This window comes from Mesocricetus auratus, unplaced genomic scaffold, assembly GCF_017639785.1.
Source record: "Mesocricetus auratus isolate SY011 unplaced genomic scaffold, BCM_Maur_2.0 Super-Scaffold_100014, whole genome shotgun sequence".
NCBI lineage: Eukaryota > Metazoa > Chordata > Mammalia > Rodentia > Cricetidae > Mesocricetus > Mesocricetus auratus.
In genome coordinates, this window is record NW_024429197.1 from 51,405,755 (window position 1) to 51,422,732 (window position 16,978).

A 16,978-nucleotide genomic window follows, 5' to 3' on the forward strand; every position below is an offset into this window, starting at 1 on the left:
CCGTCTCCCCAGCCTCAATGGAAGACTCTCTCCTCCACTCACACTTAAGTTCCAGTTTAACCTAACGGGGCCTGAACACTGGTCACCTGGAGGTGCTTCTCTTAGCCCTAGGAAAAAAGGCAATTGCAGTGAGAATGAGATCCCTCGTGCCTGGCTCACTGGCTCTGCCCAGGGTCTGTCCTGAGTGCTTTACACGCACTTTCCTGCCTCTCTGCAGCAGAGGCAGTGGTAGCAACAGTAGCAATAATGGTAGCAGAGGCACTGTTAGCAGCCACAGAGGCTGAGGCAGATGCTGAGAGTCACAAATCATAAGCTGTAGAGGAAGAGTGGAAAAGCAGACCCATTTGGTTCCTAGTGTTACAGAGTCCCGGGCCTAACCGGCCTGTGAGACTCTTCTGCTGTCTCAGCAAAACATGACTACGCTTGCTGATCTGTAGGCTCTCTCTCTCTCTCTCTCTCTCTCTCTCTCTCTCTCTCTCTCTCTCTCTCTCTCTCTCTCTCTCCCTCCCTCCCTCCCTCCCTCCCTCCCTTCCTCCCCCCTCTCTGTCTAAGAAGTGTTACAGACTTAGGCCTTGTTCCTTGTCTCAGCTCCCCCTTGCTTCCCTTGGAACAGGACGCCCAGTGCAGAATGTGCTATGAGTGTTCTCGGGATTGTAAAAAGAGACAGGTGGCCAAGTCCCCCTTCCCCGTGCCTCCCTCCTCCCCTCCTGGCACTGGCAGTTTTGTAGCATGAACACTGAAAGCATTATAGAGCCGAAAGCAGTACCTGCCTGGTCATCAGCCACAGTGAACCATTCACTTCATGGAGGAGGTGTCCGGGCCCGGAGGAAAAGGGCCTGACAAAGACGGCAGGCCTAGCACCCCGTGTGGGGTGGGGGTGTGCTGCTGCAGCTATCTAAGTGTCAGATACGTGACTGTGTCCTTGCATGACGCATGGCAGCCGAGAGGGTCTCCAGTGACGCCATGTGTGGTGGAAACCAGAACACGAGGCAGCTCAGGGCGAATGGTGAAAACCCTTTACCAGTGCCCAACACCAGCTCAGGTCTCAGATGCCTTCTCCTCACCTGGTCAGCGATTTAGAACACACTTTCCAACATGGCCCCTTTCCCCCGTTGATTCTGACTGTTCTCTTTGCTCTTAAATTATGCCACAGAAAAAATCGAACTCCCCAACAGCACGAGCACAGAGGTCGAAATGACACCATCGAGTGAAGCCTCGGAACCTATGCAGAATGGGAACCTCTCCCACAGCATCGAAGCTACAGATGCCCCGGTACGGTGCCTGAGCATGACAGTACAGGTTCCCTGGTGACCCAGCTCCCGGCTGTGTAGACACCAAGGAGGAACTGATTCGTGTGTGTGTGTGTGTGTGTGTGTGTGTGTGTGTGTGTGTGTGTGTCTTTCCCAGGGCCTCGCGTGAGGGGAACTCTGTGTCCATTGAATGAACATGCAAACTGTCTAAGCCATTGTTTTCTCAGGGCAAGGAGAAGGGCAGCTGTATCAGCATCTGGGGATGAAAAGGCATAGGCTAAAGCTTTATGGCTATGTCTTTAAAGCCAGTGCTACATATCAGAAAACTCAGAGTCATCACAGCTCCATGAGATTCTCAGTGGTTGAAATTAATACTCTTCAGCCACGCCCACTGTTCAATCACAACCAATGAACTGTGCCTCCTGGAAATATAATTAATAATACCTAGCATTTGTCAAACACCTACGGCATGCCCATATGTGGTGCTGGATTCTTTAAGAATGCCTATCCTCACGCATCCTAGCTAAAGGTACAGGCATTGGTGCCTGCACCATGCAGCTGAGGAAGCAAGCTGGGTGAGGTGAAGTGATTAACTGGGTTACCTAGTTGTGAAGAGTGAGCCGAGACTCCATCTCAGGCATGTCTCCGTGCAATGCCTGGGCCCCTTCTGCCATGGGCACTGCCTGTGGGCAGAGCCATGTGGTGCTTACTAGATATCTGGGTCTTGTCCTGATCAAATAAATCAGGACCTAACAGCATGGGGCCCCAGCTTTGCGTCTACCCAAGTACCCTCCATCAAAGCTGCACAGACTGAAAGGTGCTTCCAACTTCTCACAGCAGATGGGGAAAGACCGGCCATGATAAATGTAGATTCCGACTTTTGAGTGCCGGACTGAGTGAGGCCCAGGGTGTGGCCTCCCGGTGATGACAGTGCTTCTGGCCAAAGGACCACCCTTTGGATAGCATCACCCTAAAGTTTGCAAGGCAGTCCTGTCCCAGAATGTTCTCACTGAGCTGTTGTACAGTACCCACAAAGAGAACGGAACCTCCAGCCAGTGTAGTCTGGTACTGCCCTCTGGGGAAATCATGTTACTCTTTACCTGTTGTCCCGATCTCTAAGAACAATTTAGAGGGAGAGTGTCTCCATTTACCTGAAGAGAGCTCAGCTGTCTGTCCTTGTGTCCTCTGCCTTCTCGCCCTCCTGCCCAGAGCCCTGGGCTGCCACCATGTCAGCTCAGCAGTGATCTGGCAGAGCGGCTTATGTCCACACGGATAAGCAGCGTGTGGTGGCAGAGGGCAAGCCCCAAGGACATCTGGCCGCCCTTGGGGCTGGCACAGTCACGGGTGTGCAGAGGGACACCTCATCACCATGCCACTCCATCTGCGTCCCTTCAAGGGAGGACCTCGCTGCAGGGGAGCAAAAGGCTTGCTGACCTCTGTCCACAGAGCTGCCCCAGGTCTCAGTGCAGGGAGATGCAGAGATGAGTTTGCTTGCCCTAGCTTGACTGGAGAGCAGTCGAGCTATCAAAAAGTCATCACCACAGCTGACTACAGTGTGGCCTGCTGATGCATTCCAGAGCCACAGGGCAAGTGGCCAGCCTGACTGGGCACTCACTCCCTCCTCCTCCTGAAAATCCAGATCCTGAAAACACTACCTCATTGGTGCTACTGTGAGTGCTAAGGGAGTCTTTGGCACAGAGCCACATGCTATCCAATTACATCATATGCTCAAACTGGCTGCTTAAACAGCATCCGCCCCTTCCTTTAAGGATTCCTTACAGGTAAAAATGGAAAGGGGTTATCTGTGTATACGCAGGATATAAACAAGTCAGCCAACAAACATGTGGTGGTTAATAATGGCCCAGAGTGATCATGGAGGTCTCTGTGCACAGTGCTCTGGGAGCCTGCCCCCCCCCAAAAAAGAAGAAGAAATTGGTTTCATTTTCATCTAGGGAAGATATGAAAATTGTAGAACACATGCCATTTTAGCTGGGCATTGATGGATGGTTGGAATTTGTCACTCCAAGAAGAAAGAAATGGAATGACAACCTGTGCAGGTGTCCAACTTGTGTTTAATGATTGCTGAACAGCCAAGCTGAGAAAAACCGCACACGCCAGGAAGTGTAAATTGGCTTGAGGTTGTTACCTATCCATCAGATCAGAAGGCAGTCACTGTACATCTGCATCAGACAGTGTTCTGGCACAGCTGATGGCCACAGGGACACAAGAGGATGAGGGCACAGGGGAGTGCAGAGCCCCCGGGAAGCCTCACTGAGGAGGTGTCCTTCGAGCTGAGTGTGTGCCTGTGGAAGGAGCCTGTCAAAGGTACCGCACTAGGAGGCAAAAACAAACTCGGTTTGTTTGGAGACAGCATTCCTGCGACTGCACAGGGAGCCAAAAGAAGGAGACAACAGCGGGATGGCTAGCCTTTAGGTGATGGAATGTTGATTCTTTTGGACATCCCAGATATGACTGGCACTACCAGGAGCCCCCGAGGCTGCATCCAGACTGTATTTAAAGCTATAGTGAGACAGAGAGGTCCCTGAGGGTTTGATGGAGGGGAAAAGTTGATGGCACTTGGACAAGTGCAGTAGGCCCAGAGGAGGAGATAAATATACGTCATGAACCATGCTGTGCCGTCTGTACAGCTCTTGAGAGTGCAGAACCTTGACGGATTTAAGAAGCAATGACAGCTTTTGGATGTTTTGCAGGAAGACAGTTCATCTCCTTCAAGAAAGGGAGAGGGACCTGGAACTGACTTGTGAAGCAACCTTGATTCTTATCTAAATTTAAACTGGAAAATAAAATTAAAAAGAAAAGAAAAGAAATGACCAGGTGCCTGGAGATGTAGGTTGGTGGTAGATCACTTACCTAGCATGCATAAGGTCCAGGCTCCACCTCTGGTACCACAAAAAGAAGGGGGACAGCGTAATAGAAAAAGACCAGACTTAGAAATGTGATTCAAGAATTTAGAGGTTTAGGGATCAGTGTGTTGGGGTCCATGGGCCAATTTGGCTTGTTGCCTGTGTCTATATGACCCAAGGGGCGAGAATGGTTTGTACATTTTCAAATTGTTTTTGTGAAAAAAGGAAGCAGGAGCATATGGAACAGGGACCATATGGACCCCAAAGCCTGAAATATTTACTGTCTAGCCCTTTGTGGAGCACGGGGGAGGGGAACTGCTTGTGCCCAATATAGACCATCTGTAGTCTTTAAAAAGGAAGTTCTCCTATTCCGGTTTGGAACGATCCTCTGTGTGTGTTGTTAAGTGAAAAAGCACTGTGCCAGAGTGTGTCCTGGATTGTGAGATACAATGGTACCCTGACTGATGCTGACTGGGGAGGGGGGGCTGATCAGCATGCAGGCCTTTTCTTGGGATGCTGCTGGAGAGATCAGCTGTGTCAGTCACCCTCCAGAGACTTTGTGTGCTCCCTTCTGCGGGTTTTGCATTTTGAACCCAAGTAATTGAGTTGCCTGGTGAGGAAAAAAAAAATAGAGCAATAACAATAGAAATGATAATGAGTTAAATTGGGAACGGGGATGTAGCTCAGTAGGTAGAGTGCTTGTCCAGCATCTACAAAACCTTGCCTTTCACCCCAACACCACAAAACTGGGGTACCTGCAATCCCAGCATTTGGGAGGTGCAGGCAGGAGGAACAGAAGTTCAAAGGCATCCTCCAGTACATGATGGTGGTGATGGGTTAAATTAAAACAGTGCTCCTTAGTCATTCAGGGATAGACTATGGTGGCAAACCCCTGGAGTTCAAATCCCAGCCCTTTTCCTTACAATTATGTGCCCAGAGCAAGGTACTAACCTCTCTGTTCTCCACATTCCTTCTCTGTGAAACCGTAATTTAAAAAAAAATTCTTATCTCATAGTGTCAGTGTGAGGCTCAGTCGCTCTTTGAACAGTTCTTAACATATAGTAGCACATTACTCGGGGTTAGTGAAGTTGGTAATACCTCAAAAAAATCTTTTCTTGTTGACTATTAAATAGCAGAGAGACGACAAGGTTTTCAGCTAAGTATTGATTGTAAGGTGAAACATGGCTGGATCTCACAGTTATTTCAGAGCCAGAATTGAGACACTATGACAGAAACTAGCCATAACAAGTAAACAGGAAAATGGGGAGTGGGGGGTTTGTGGAGAAAGCTGAGGCTGCCTGACTGGAAAGACTGGGCGGTGGGTTGGTTTGGGGTTACAACTCCAGGGTAAGAAAAAGACAAGGTTTGCAATCAGGACCCTGTGGCCTCCTGGTACAGATTTGCAGACATGATTTGTTGCCTCTGTTTTGCTAGTTTTGTGTCTTTCTAAATTGTATTTTTATCAAGTTCCATGACAAGTGGGGTGTGCACCCTGACTTTATTCATGGAAATTCTTAGCCTATGCTACTCACTCATTGCTGCTATTCTCCTGAGAGTTCAGCCTGTCTCCTTAATCAACCTGCTCTATTAAAAAAAATCCCCATTTACAAATGAGTTGATCTCACCTTGACCCCTTGGCTCAGAGGTCTCTCCAGCACAGACAATCCACGGCCCATGGCCGGGAAGAGCATATGAAAAAATGCCCTCATGGAGGACACAGCCCTGTGCAGCAGAGGACTTGCTACATGCTAGCCCGTGCAACTCCAGAGGAGCATAGCCTTTTCCACACGGCAGTGCTATTCTCTTCTCTCCACCTGCCTCCCAGTGCTGCACAGAGAAGTGGACTAGAGCTGCCACAGGCTTGCATCCAACCCAAATTTTCAGTATGGGTACTCTCCCTAGACATAGACAGACACTAACGTTTTCTTCCATTAATTTTGACAGTCTGTGGAAAGCTTACCTCGTGCATGTGAGAGGCTCTAGATAGGATCCCCAGAACTGGGGAGTTATCAGGACCACCTAACTGCATTTTAATTTTGTCACTCTAGACAACACCCGGGTGATGGCCCTTGGTCACATGCCCCTTGGCGCTGCCTCCTTGCTGCAGCTGTGTGCTCACTGTTTTGATGCAACTAAACCCTGCAGGTACACTCAGCAGAGTTCAGGATCTAGCTAAAGAGCTCCCTGGTTTAAATGTGCCAGCTTCTTTTCTTCTTTCAAGACAGGGTCTCACTCTATATCCCTAGCTTGCCTGGAACTCACTATGTAGACCAGGCTGGCATCGAACACACAGAGATCTACCTGTCTCTGCCTCCCCAGTGCTGGGATTAAAAGTATGAGTGACCTTTTTTTTCTGTGCTCAGCTCTGATTTGATTTCGCTTGAAGATTTGATTCATCCTTAAGAATGTCTTAATTGTCCTTTTTTAAGTTGTGGCCCATGTATATCCATGGGTAAGGAAATTCGTGTAAGAATATTGCATCTTTGAATAGAAGGATGGATGGATATGGGTGGGTGGGTATGGGTGGGTGGGTATGGGTGGGTGGGTATGGATGGATGGATAGATAATATGCAGAATGAAAAACAGACACACAGTCTGTAAAATGCAGCCTCTTATTTCCTCACCTTATAATTTGAGCATCTCCATAGTGTATTAAAGCTGTCTTTTTTTTCCATTTTATAGCAGCCCTGATGTATTTCTCCATAGGGCTACTTTCTCTAAACCCAATAGAGTTTTCAAGACCTGCTTTCTGCAAGCCCCATTGGGTGACTAAGTAAAAGATGAAGAGAGGAAATGTGATAGGGGTGACTGTATGTTTAAATTTTTCCTTTAAAAAAAACTAAATGCTTAAAAATATCTCCTGACTCTTAAATTTAGGTTTCCAAGGGTGCTTTAGAAAAACAATACCATTTTCAAAGTTTGTCATTTATTGCAGATTGGTGCTGCTGTGATCTGAGGGCTTCCTGGAAAGACTTGATAATGCAAGCAGCTCAGACGGTCAGGCATGATAGGAATTTCCAAAATTACCTGTGCACCAGGTCCATGGTACCTGGAATCCATGTTTTCCATTTCTTCTAAAACTTATTACCCTTAACGCAGCAAAAGACATCTCTTTCCACAGTGGTGAGGTCCAGCACAGGAACCCCACACTCTCCTGTTAATCAGTGGGGATGCACGTGGACAGAGTAGGTCAACCCCTGTGAAGTTTAGAACCAACATCACTTTTCCCTATTAGTGAAACTGCCCATCTCTTGAAACATCCATGGACCACAGTGAGAGGATTCTAACAACCTTGACAAGTATCTCCATATCTGACACAGCCAGGCCATAGGGCAGTCGTGGGAGAAAGTTGCCAGATGTCACTGGGAAGGCAATGGAATAGCAAATGATTCCCTGGCCCACCTTGCTGCATGACTTTCTTAGAAAAGAACCCATTTGTGTCAGAGAAAACCCAACAGTAATCATAAGGCAGGCAGAGCTTGAGGCCTTTTGCTGACGAGGCCATTTCCTGGGCATATAATAGTTTTCTGTCAGTTTATATTTTTAATAAAAAAAATTGAGATCTGCTCCCTACATCTGTTGACCTGGATAATATTTACCAAGTGCTTAAGATTCGCTCAGAGGCCTCTTAACATATTTTAAGCATGAAATAGATACAAATTTAAGACTTCTTAAATTTGAATATTAACAGAGAACTGTACCTTATTCGCTGAGAACCCTGATGCTAAGTATTTACTTTCTGAGGAATTTTTTAACTATCTGTTCATCTTTCCCATGGTACATCAGTGACTGACTATCAATAAAAGGATGGAAAGCCTCATTACCACTCTGGAAAAAGAATCAGCATTAATACACTGTTTCTATGGCGCATTCTAACCCACTTGATAATAACAGTTTACGATTATTGTCATGACTCTCCAACTAGCTTCTGTGTGGACAAATCTTTTATGAGTGTGTCAGCAATATTTACAAATCCCTGGAAACACACCAAAACCAGTTTACAGCAATGCAGAAAGAAATCTATCTCTACCATAGCTTGCACCTCGGAATTCCTTGGGCAAATGCACATCGAAGGAGAGCATCGGCATGTCAATGAGACCCTCGTGTGCTGTTCTGCCTGCTTGGAAATGGCCCCTGTCACTCACAATGGCTCTGTCACTCACAACAATGTGTGTTGAAACCTCGGTTTTGGTTCAGCATCTGGTACAAGATGACGTTTTGGGGTTGCCACTGCTCAGTGGGGCCTCATTTTGTGTTTCATGTATGGTGCTGGAATTTTTTTCTTCTCTATGTAAAGCAGACCTTATGATGTCATTATGAGGGGAGGGAATCCCTCCCTACCACCTGCAGCAAATGTGTCTGCCTTTTAAGGAAATCTGTTTTCTAGTTAAAGATTAGCTCTGCCAGTTCAGAATGCCCACACAGAAGGCCAGGCGGACATGTCAGATGGCCCACCCCTTCTAAAGTGGGATGCCATTTGACTCCATCTCCTTTCAGCTTGCTTTGTGTATAAGAGACAAGGGGTAGGGATCTAGAGGTTAAGGACAGACAACAGAGACTGAGGGACATGTGGTAGAAACTATGAATGCAAGGTCAGTGAGAACCTCGGAACACAAAAGTAGGTTGTCCTAAGACTCCAAAAATGAGTTTTTAAAGGACAGTTGAAAAGCAGTTTAAATTAATCAAACACAGTTTCTTTAAAACCAAAGCACATACTCAGCAATGACATTTTAGGAAGAATAGATACTCACATGGTCATCATATCATTCAGCTCAGGCCAATCATAAAAAACATCATGGATGGGGTGACTTAGACAATACAACCCTGTTTTCCTCATGGTTCTGAGGGTTAGAAGTTTCTGGCTTCTGGTCAAGGCTCTCTTCCCGGCTTCTTATTGAGTCTTTCTTCGATGCATGCACACCTGCAGGGACAGGGGAGACACAGAAATAGAAGCCAAGGCATAAGGGACACTCCAGGGCATGAACACGCACTCCAGGGTCTCTTTTTACCGGGTAACTAATCTTTTTGGGTCAGGGCACCATCCTCACAACCTCATTTGACCTTAATTACTTCCTCGAAGTTCCCATCTCCAAATATGGCTCCCTAGCTAGGGAGGCCTTGACATACTTCAGTGTTTTGTGTTCAGCAGGACTTGGTCCTCCCCTCCGGGTAACTGAAGTTTCTCTACGTGACTGTGGTTTTCCTCCACCTGCTCTAAATCTTTTTCTTCTTCAAGACTTCCCTGGTTTTGCTTCCTTTTCATGGAGGAAAGGCAAATGAAAAATGTGTCCTTTAAAGGGGTAGAGCCCTTCAGAGAACCGTCCCAGAACTCTGAGGCGGCTTTGAGCGTAAACTCAGCGTACCATGTTTGACAAGTCCAAGAGTGGCAGCTTTGAGATCCCAGAAGTTCAGATTCCATGGGTACCCGAAGATTTTAAGTCTGTGAAATCTAATGAACCATAAGCCAGTAGCTATTGTGGAAGTGGGTGTCTTAATTAGGGTTGTTATGGCTGTGGTGAAACACCATACCAAAAGCAACTTGGAGAGGAAAGGGTTCGTTTCTCTCACAGTTCCCATACAATAGTCCATCATCAAAAGCAGAGAGGTCAGGAGCTCACACAGGGCAGGAACCTGGAGGCAGGGGCTGATGTAGAGGTCATCAAGGGGTGTTGTTTAATGGCTTGCTTCCCATGGTTTGCTCAGCCTGCTCTCTTATAGAACCCAGAACCACCATCCCAGAGATGACTCCACAATGGGCTGGGCCCTCCCCCGTTGATCGTTAATTAAGAAAATGCCCTACAGGCGGATCTTATAGAGGCATCTTCTCAATTCAGGTTCCCTCCTTTCAGATAATGCTGGCTTGTGTCAAGTTGACATAAAAGTAGCCAGGACAGTGGGTCAGTCCTGTTCATAACCCATGTTCTATTTCTGCAGTTGCTGGACAAGGAAATCTGTTAGCATGTTAACCTCTACAAATTAGCCAGTACATTTTGTAGAGAATGGAGTCAGTCTGTTTGCACCATTTCCTCTGCCAAACACAGGTGGACTGGTGTTTGCATAACCATGGACATCTGTGCAAGTCTCTCAAGGCATCCTACTAGTCATTTGGTTGTTGACCATAGAGTTATTAGCTGTTTTAAAGAGTCACGGTGCATGTGAGGTAATTTTGCCTTTGAGAATCCCGGCACTGGTATTGTTTTTAAGACTGCACAGAGCTCAGAGTCAAGGTGTCACAATATTGTGAGTCTTACCATCTGTTTAGAAGCTCAGTTTCCGACAGAAAGTCAGCTCAAAGCTACCTAGTGAATGAAATAGTGGTTCTCCTCAGGGCTGTGGAATTTCCCCTCTTTGTTTACTGAGCCTTCTATTTATTCATTTTAACTAAGAGAGAAAAAATTAGATTGTTGGTATCACTGCAGTCAAAATGCTCAATAAATGTTGGATGAGTGAACAGATGGGGGAAAAACCATTGCAGTTTCCACATTCATATCAAATATTTGAATTGTAGGGCTTTATTGTTGGAAATGATAATCCACCTAATCAAATTTCTTTCTCCTAGAAGAAATTATTTTCCCAACTATTTATTTTTAAGAGTGATTGCAACCATGTTCTGAATGTTTTCTGTGTGCCAAGCACTGTTCTAAGTACCTTGCAAGAATCATTTCAGGCAGTTCCTCTGTAGCACCAGTGTTGTAAAGGAACCTTCTAGAACAGAATTCATATTTTAAACAGCTTTCTGTCTGACTTCCTATTTCATAGGAACCATATGAAGAGTGGGTCTGTGTTTATTGTGCCTTCCTGCAGCTGTCCCAGCATTAGATAAGGTGCCATCAGGATGTCCTCTGGGAGCATCTTACAGGCTCACTGCCCAGACCTGCACACCTTGTCACCAGTTCCCATGGAGACCTACTTTGAGAGATGATGCATGTTACCAACGAGCTTCTATTTAATGCTTCAAGACTGAAAGGGGAGGGAGGTAGTCTAGGGATAAAGACGGTGCTGGGTTGTTGGGTTTTTTGTTTTATTTTTTTGTTTGTTTGTGCACAGTCTTCCCTGGAGGCATCATGACCTTCAAACCCTGAATGACAGAGTCTGAGACTCACCCAGCTGCCCTTTCAGCTCCTGCTGACATTGTCCCAGGAAGGTTTATTATTGTAAAGGGTTTCATTCATTTCCCACAATGTTCCCTAGATATCCATTTTAAAGTAACCAAAATGAGATTATCCACAGTTAGAGGAGTCTGGGGTAGCATCAAGCAATGAGGCCCACATCACATAAAATCTCCTTACTGAGCTTGGCTGCCATCTACCCCTTCAGCAACCTGAGGAAAACCACAGGTGCAGAAGAGCTGAGCTTGAGGGCCAATAGTCACTGGTATCTGTAGCACCTGCATTTCATTTTTTCAATATTTTGAAATTAAAACTTATTTCCACCATTTCTCCCTCCCTTTTCTTCCTTCAACATTTCACATGTTCCCCGAAAATACATGACCTCTTTTTCTTTGTTGGTGCATGTATGAGTGTGTGCACACACACACACATAAACACGAGTTGCTCAGTCCATTAAGTGTTACTTGTGCAATTGTGATTTCAGGGATGACCGTTTGATATTGGAAAACAATCAGGGGACTCACCCCTGGAGAAGACTACTACCCCTGCTCTCAGCTTTTCTTAATTGCCTGCACATCTTTGTTTTTGGGTGGAGCCCCATGAGATTCCCTTTTGTGTTAGCAAGTAGCCAGCAGTTAGTGCTTTGGGTTTTGCCTGTCCTTTTAAATGCAATACAGTCTGGGCGAAGGAACCCTAGATTTTTTTCATGATTACCTTCATACCTAAAGGCCCTCGGAAATCTTCAGATGATGGGAGATGCTGCCTGAGAAATCTGGAAACTGGAGTTTGCAAGTCCTGACCCTGATGCCTGCTCTCCCCATCCCACTAGATCTGAGGACCAGTGCAGCATCCATCACTTGGGAAACTAGCGAGAGGGGTTAGTGTGTGTGTGTGTGTGTGTGTGTGTGTGTGTGTGTGTGTGTGTGTGTGTGTGTGTGTGTGTGGTCAGAATTTCTCTTTACAACCCAGGCTGTCCTGCTGCTCACTATATAGCCCAGGCTGGCCTTAAAAACTGGGCTCCTCCTGCCTCTGTCTTCTGGAGTACTAGGAGTAAGGTATTTTCCTCTAAGGTTTGTTTGTTTGTTTGTTTGTTTGTTTTAAATATCAAAGATTACAAGGTCCTAAAGATCTAGTCACTCGCATAGTTTTGTGTAACCATAGGGCTTGTACAAGACCCCAGAAAGTAGCAAACCATGCTAAGCCTTTATATCAAAAATCACTTGGAATCTTTCTGGCTTACACAGCTGTAGCCTGCTCTTCTTCCCTTGTTTCCTACGGAGACTTTTCAGTCACTTTAGGAAGCAAGCGTGGGTCATCACAAGGTCAAAAGTGGCATGCCACAGCTCTAGGAAAAGTTGAAAACTCATTGCCCTGACCTCAATGGCCTCTTGCTTGGGGCCAAGCCTAATGCAAGCATTGTATCTGCTGTTGGAACAGCATGTTCTTCCGCGGTGTCTCTAGCCAGCTTGCAAGCTGTTGCCCATTGAGCCAAAATGAGATCTCCTTGGCAAGAGAACAGAAACAATTCCTTCTGAGGTGTTCTGCCTGAGGCACCTCATATCCATCCCAGGGTTCTAGACCCCTCCACTTCCCTGCAGCAGGAACTGGTCCTCTCGAAGAGTGAAGTTTTCTGTTGGCATAGCTGAAAGCACAGCCTCTTCTCCTAGACTACTCCTGCCCTAGCAACAGCCTCCTTAGACCCCACCCTTGGACCCTATACAGCACAGCTAATTGTTTGCACTGGACACTAGTGTGTTTAGAGCTTGGGCATCCAAATAGACAATTAGTTTTTGCTATTTGCTAGCGGCGCTGCCTGCCTGGTGACTTTGGCAGATGGAGAGAAGAGCTAATCCGTAGGTTACGAGCAGAAGGGTTATTGATGAAATGTCACCATCTGTTGGTGTCGTTAAAATGATATGAGTCATAAAGAGTTGCTTTTGTCTTTTCTCAAAAAAGGGTACCTTGGAGTTTAGAGAGAAGTCGCTAAATTGCAGATGGTGGTAGGAGACAGAGTGGGGGAGGGGAGGCTACTCAGGCAGAAAGAGGAGCTTGGCGAATTCATCTGATGGGCTTACTGGTCTTCAGGGAAGCCAGTCCTACTGGATTAAACCCCCTACTTGGTGTGAGACTGGTACTGGTGCTGATTGCTTGGATACCTACCAGGCGTGGAAGGAAAAGTCATTCATTTGGTTATATGAGTAAGACCTCATTGGAAGAAAGAATACTATGTCCCAACCTTCTTAGTCTTCATTGCCCCATGATGCACAGATTATCATTCTTGTATTCAGATGGCACCCTAGGTGTGTGAGCTCTCAGGGGATGGTTTTCACTGTGGGCTACCTCTCCTCCAAGGATGATGTGACTAGGATCAGGGACAGAGCCCCCAGGAAAGAATAAAGATAACGGTGTATAGAACAGCTTCTATGGCACATTAGCAAAGGGGTTTGAGTGGGGTGATATGTGCGCTTGATGAGGGCTCAGTGTAACCAAAATACATGGCCAACTTCTTTACCTATTCCCCATAATTCTCTTGCATTTCTACTTTGAGGATTCTTACCCACTGCCACAAACATTATTTCCAGTCTTTTTCAATCCCTTAGATTTTTATTGATTTTTTTTGCTTTGTTTTGTTTTGTATTCTGGAGAATGTTGAAGGGTAGATGATTTTGTAAACCATTACAGACCTTTCGTCCATCCCTATTGAGTTACAGTAAAAAAAAAAAAAAACAACTAACAGTAGTATTACTGTGAATCTATATGTGCCCAGCTGCGACCTCTAGTTCAATATTTCCTCCCTTAAGACCTGTAGCCCACAGCCTACAATCCCATGGCCAGAGAGTCTGGGAAACAGAAACTTCATTCAGTGGCTGATGGAAGAAGAGGCACACTCCCTCGGTTAAGTACTGAGCTGAACTCAAGAAAGCCAGTAACAGAGATGGAGGACTGACCACCAAAGGGATTAAGACTGGGCTGGTTTAACCCCCAGAAACAGCTGACCTGACAAAGGTTAACTCTTGAATCCCAGGCATTAGCCTGGGAAGCCAGCATGGGACTGATCAAGACCCCCTGAATCTGGGTGTCAATGAGGAGGCCTAGGTAATCTATTGAGCCTTGGGCAGCAGATCAGTACCCATCCTGAGTATACACACGGACTTTGGACTCCCATCCAACAATGTGAGGTGCACTCTCACCCTGAACTCTTGGGGAAGGGTCTAGGCCCTGCCCTATATGAAATGACAGACTATGGACACCCCCATGGAGGGCCTCACCCTCCCTGGGGGAATGAGGGGATAACAGGGGGGGGGGTTGGGGGGAGGGCACGGGAGGAGGGGAGGGAAAGGGAGAGGGACCTGGAACTGACTTGTGAAGCAACCTTGTTTCTTATCTAAATTTAAACCGAAAAATAAATTTAAAAAAAAAACCTGTAGCCCAAACCTTTCCCACCTGCCCCTGCTTAGGGACACAGTCATTGGAGAGTTGTTGCTGCTACTTAGAGGTGTCCATGGGAGTGATGCTGCAAGCCTGTATCTGTGGTATCTAAAGGAAACGACACAGCCAAGGCGCCTGTTGATATTTTTAGATTTGGCCTCTGTGCTGATGTTACTGCTTCATTTCTAAACAAGCAGGGTGGGCAGTGATGGGTGGTGTCAGCAGTGCTATGGGGGTGACTCTACGCCCCATCTCATGGACCAATGCGTATCCTGCTGGGAACTTCCACAGTTTGTCTCATCTTCCTCTGGGGCTTGAGAGCTGCTGACTGCAACAGAGGCCACCAAAATGCAGGCAGTGGGCTGCCAGATGAGAGGCCTCTGAGATGCCTGGCAGGGTGGGTGCTATACTAGCCTTTGGCCCTGCTCCTCTGAGCCCTGAGGTGTGTGCTTGTGTACTGTGCCTTTAGTGAAAAATGAAATGGTTTAGATTTCACCCAGTTGATTAAGCAAGTTAGGAAACAGCCATGCAAACATTTCGGAGTTTATTCCTGGGTGAGTAGAGCTAGGACATCCCTGGATTATCACTAAACTGTTTCTGTAGTGAGCTTTGTGCCTGGTGAATAGTAGTTGCAGGGAAGGAGAGGAGAGAGTGGGGGAGGAAAAGAGGAAGAGAGGGGTTTTAATTTTTTCCCCTGTGTTCTTCCTCCCAAGGAGTCAAGGAGTTCAAATCACTTAACACAGCCCTAGGGAAAAGGAGATGAGATCACAGATCAACATGTCAGTAGATATTGTTAATCATAAAATGTTCATGAAGGAAGATTTCTAAAAGGATAAGATGAATTATATCAAAGTACATTATGTGTATTATGGAAATATAATGAAACTCGTCACTCTGTACAGTTGACTAAAAAGCACAGTTGGATCAAAAAGAAATGTCATGAGTAGTAACTACAGTCAGTGTTAAATAATCAGTTGATAAACACGAGAAGCCATAAGATACCCAAAGAATGAAAAGAAAGTTCTACAATTCTCTGGTGGGGTGGTGAACTGTTTGTTCTAGAAAAAGAATGTGGTGAAAGCAGCTGGGGTGGCTTGGGAAAACCCCAGTGAGGCCCAGGATGGCCCCCACTTGCTCTGCAGCCTTGCTGTCTGTGAACCTGTCCTCTCGTTCTGCAGCCAGCCACAGAGACTGCTGAGGAGGAGGATGACCAACCCCTCAGCCTGTCCTGGCCGTCCAGCGCCCGCAAGCAGGTCACGTTCCTGATCGTTCTTCCCATCGTGTTCCCTCTCTGGATCACCTTACCTGATGTCCGCAAACCTGTGAGTGAACCTCTGTTGAAACAGCTCCCTAGTTAAAAAAAAAAAGGAAAAAGAAAAAGTATGGCAGCTACCACTGTCTATTTCTAGTTGTGTTCCGTTAGAAATTGAGGTGACGCCAGTGTGTCTCTTCTCATACGTGCCTGAAACTTTAATCACAATGATTGTGCAGTGATGAGCAATCCTGAACCGCCCAAGAGGTTAGGGGTGTAAAACAACCACCATTTTATTCTGCTGACAAATCCTGTGGGATGGGAATTGAAGTGGGGTGCACTGGGGATGGTTTATCTCTACTCGACCAAGCCTAGGACTCCAGCTGGGAAGACTTCCAACTGAGAACTGCATTCATCTTCTTTGCAGTTCTTTTGGCACCTGGTGCAACCACCACCACCTGGAAGCAATATTTAAGTTTCTCAAGTCAAGTTACAGCTCCAGAGCATCTATCTACGCTTCAGGAATGGCTGGGTTCCTGGAAGCCATAGCAAAGCCGCTGATATGTTTGACCCCGCCCCCTTTGGGTGGCTCACACTGCACTAATAGTTATGCGATGTGTTCATTATCCATTCTGATGGTTTATACTGATGGTCAGCTTGGCAGAATCTAAACTAACCAGAGATTATAGGTTAACTGAAGAGGAAGGGCATGCCCTTAAATGTGGGTGGTACCAACCCATGGGCTGGGATGGACAGACTGAATAAAACAGAAAAGAGCAGCTGAGTGTCCCACTCAATTCCCTGTGCTTCCTGACTGGGCGCAATGGGACCAGCTGCCTGGTACTACTACCCTATGCTCCAACTGTGAGTCAAAAGAAGCCCCTTCCTTCCTTAAGTTGCTTTTGTCTTCTTTTGTTACAACAAGAAAAGTAGCTAATATGCCAATCATCCCCCTGTTTCTATGCTGTTTGGCCCAGTGTTTACTTTTACCCCACAAGGGAACATCTGAAAACCAAATCTTGTTTTCTGAATCTCTACAGAAGGGATGTGATATGGTCCAGAGTGGCAGAGCTG

At 46.4% G+C, this 16,978-nt stretch overlaps 1 protein-coding gene and 1 long non-coding RNA gene across 5 annotated transcripts in view; one reads left to right on the forward strand and one right to left on the reverse strand.

Annotated features, from left to right (window-relative positions):
• Slc24a2 (solute carrier family 24 member 2) overlaps window positions 1–16,978 on the forward strand; it is a 240,248-nt gene that overhangs the window by 199,731 nt on the left and 23,539 nt on the right. For all 3 annotated transcript variants that reach the window (XM_040757185.1, XM_040757187.1, XM_040757186.1), the window contains 2 exons: window positions 1,154–1,272; window positions 15,831–15,974. In XM_040757185.1, the coding sequence (XP_040613119.1) occupies window positions 1,154–1,272; window positions 15,831–15,974 (263 nt within the window). The remainder of the gene's footprint in view (window positions 1–1,153; window positions 1,273–15,830; window positions 15,975–16,978) is intronic.
• LOC110341679 lies at window positions 7,024–9,756 on the reverse strand. Of its 2 annotated transcripts, XR_005881370.1 has the most exons (4): window positions 9,644–9,756; window positions 9,478–9,563; window positions 8,866–9,035; window positions 7,024–7,311 (listed from the first exon to the last, which is right to left on the reverse strand). It is a non-coding gene; the product is annotated as an uncharacterized LOC110341679 (long non-coding RNA). The 2 variants fall into 2 exon arrangements; XR_002383647.2 differs by lacking the exon at window positions 9,644–9,756 and having other exon boundaries at window positions 9,478–9,589.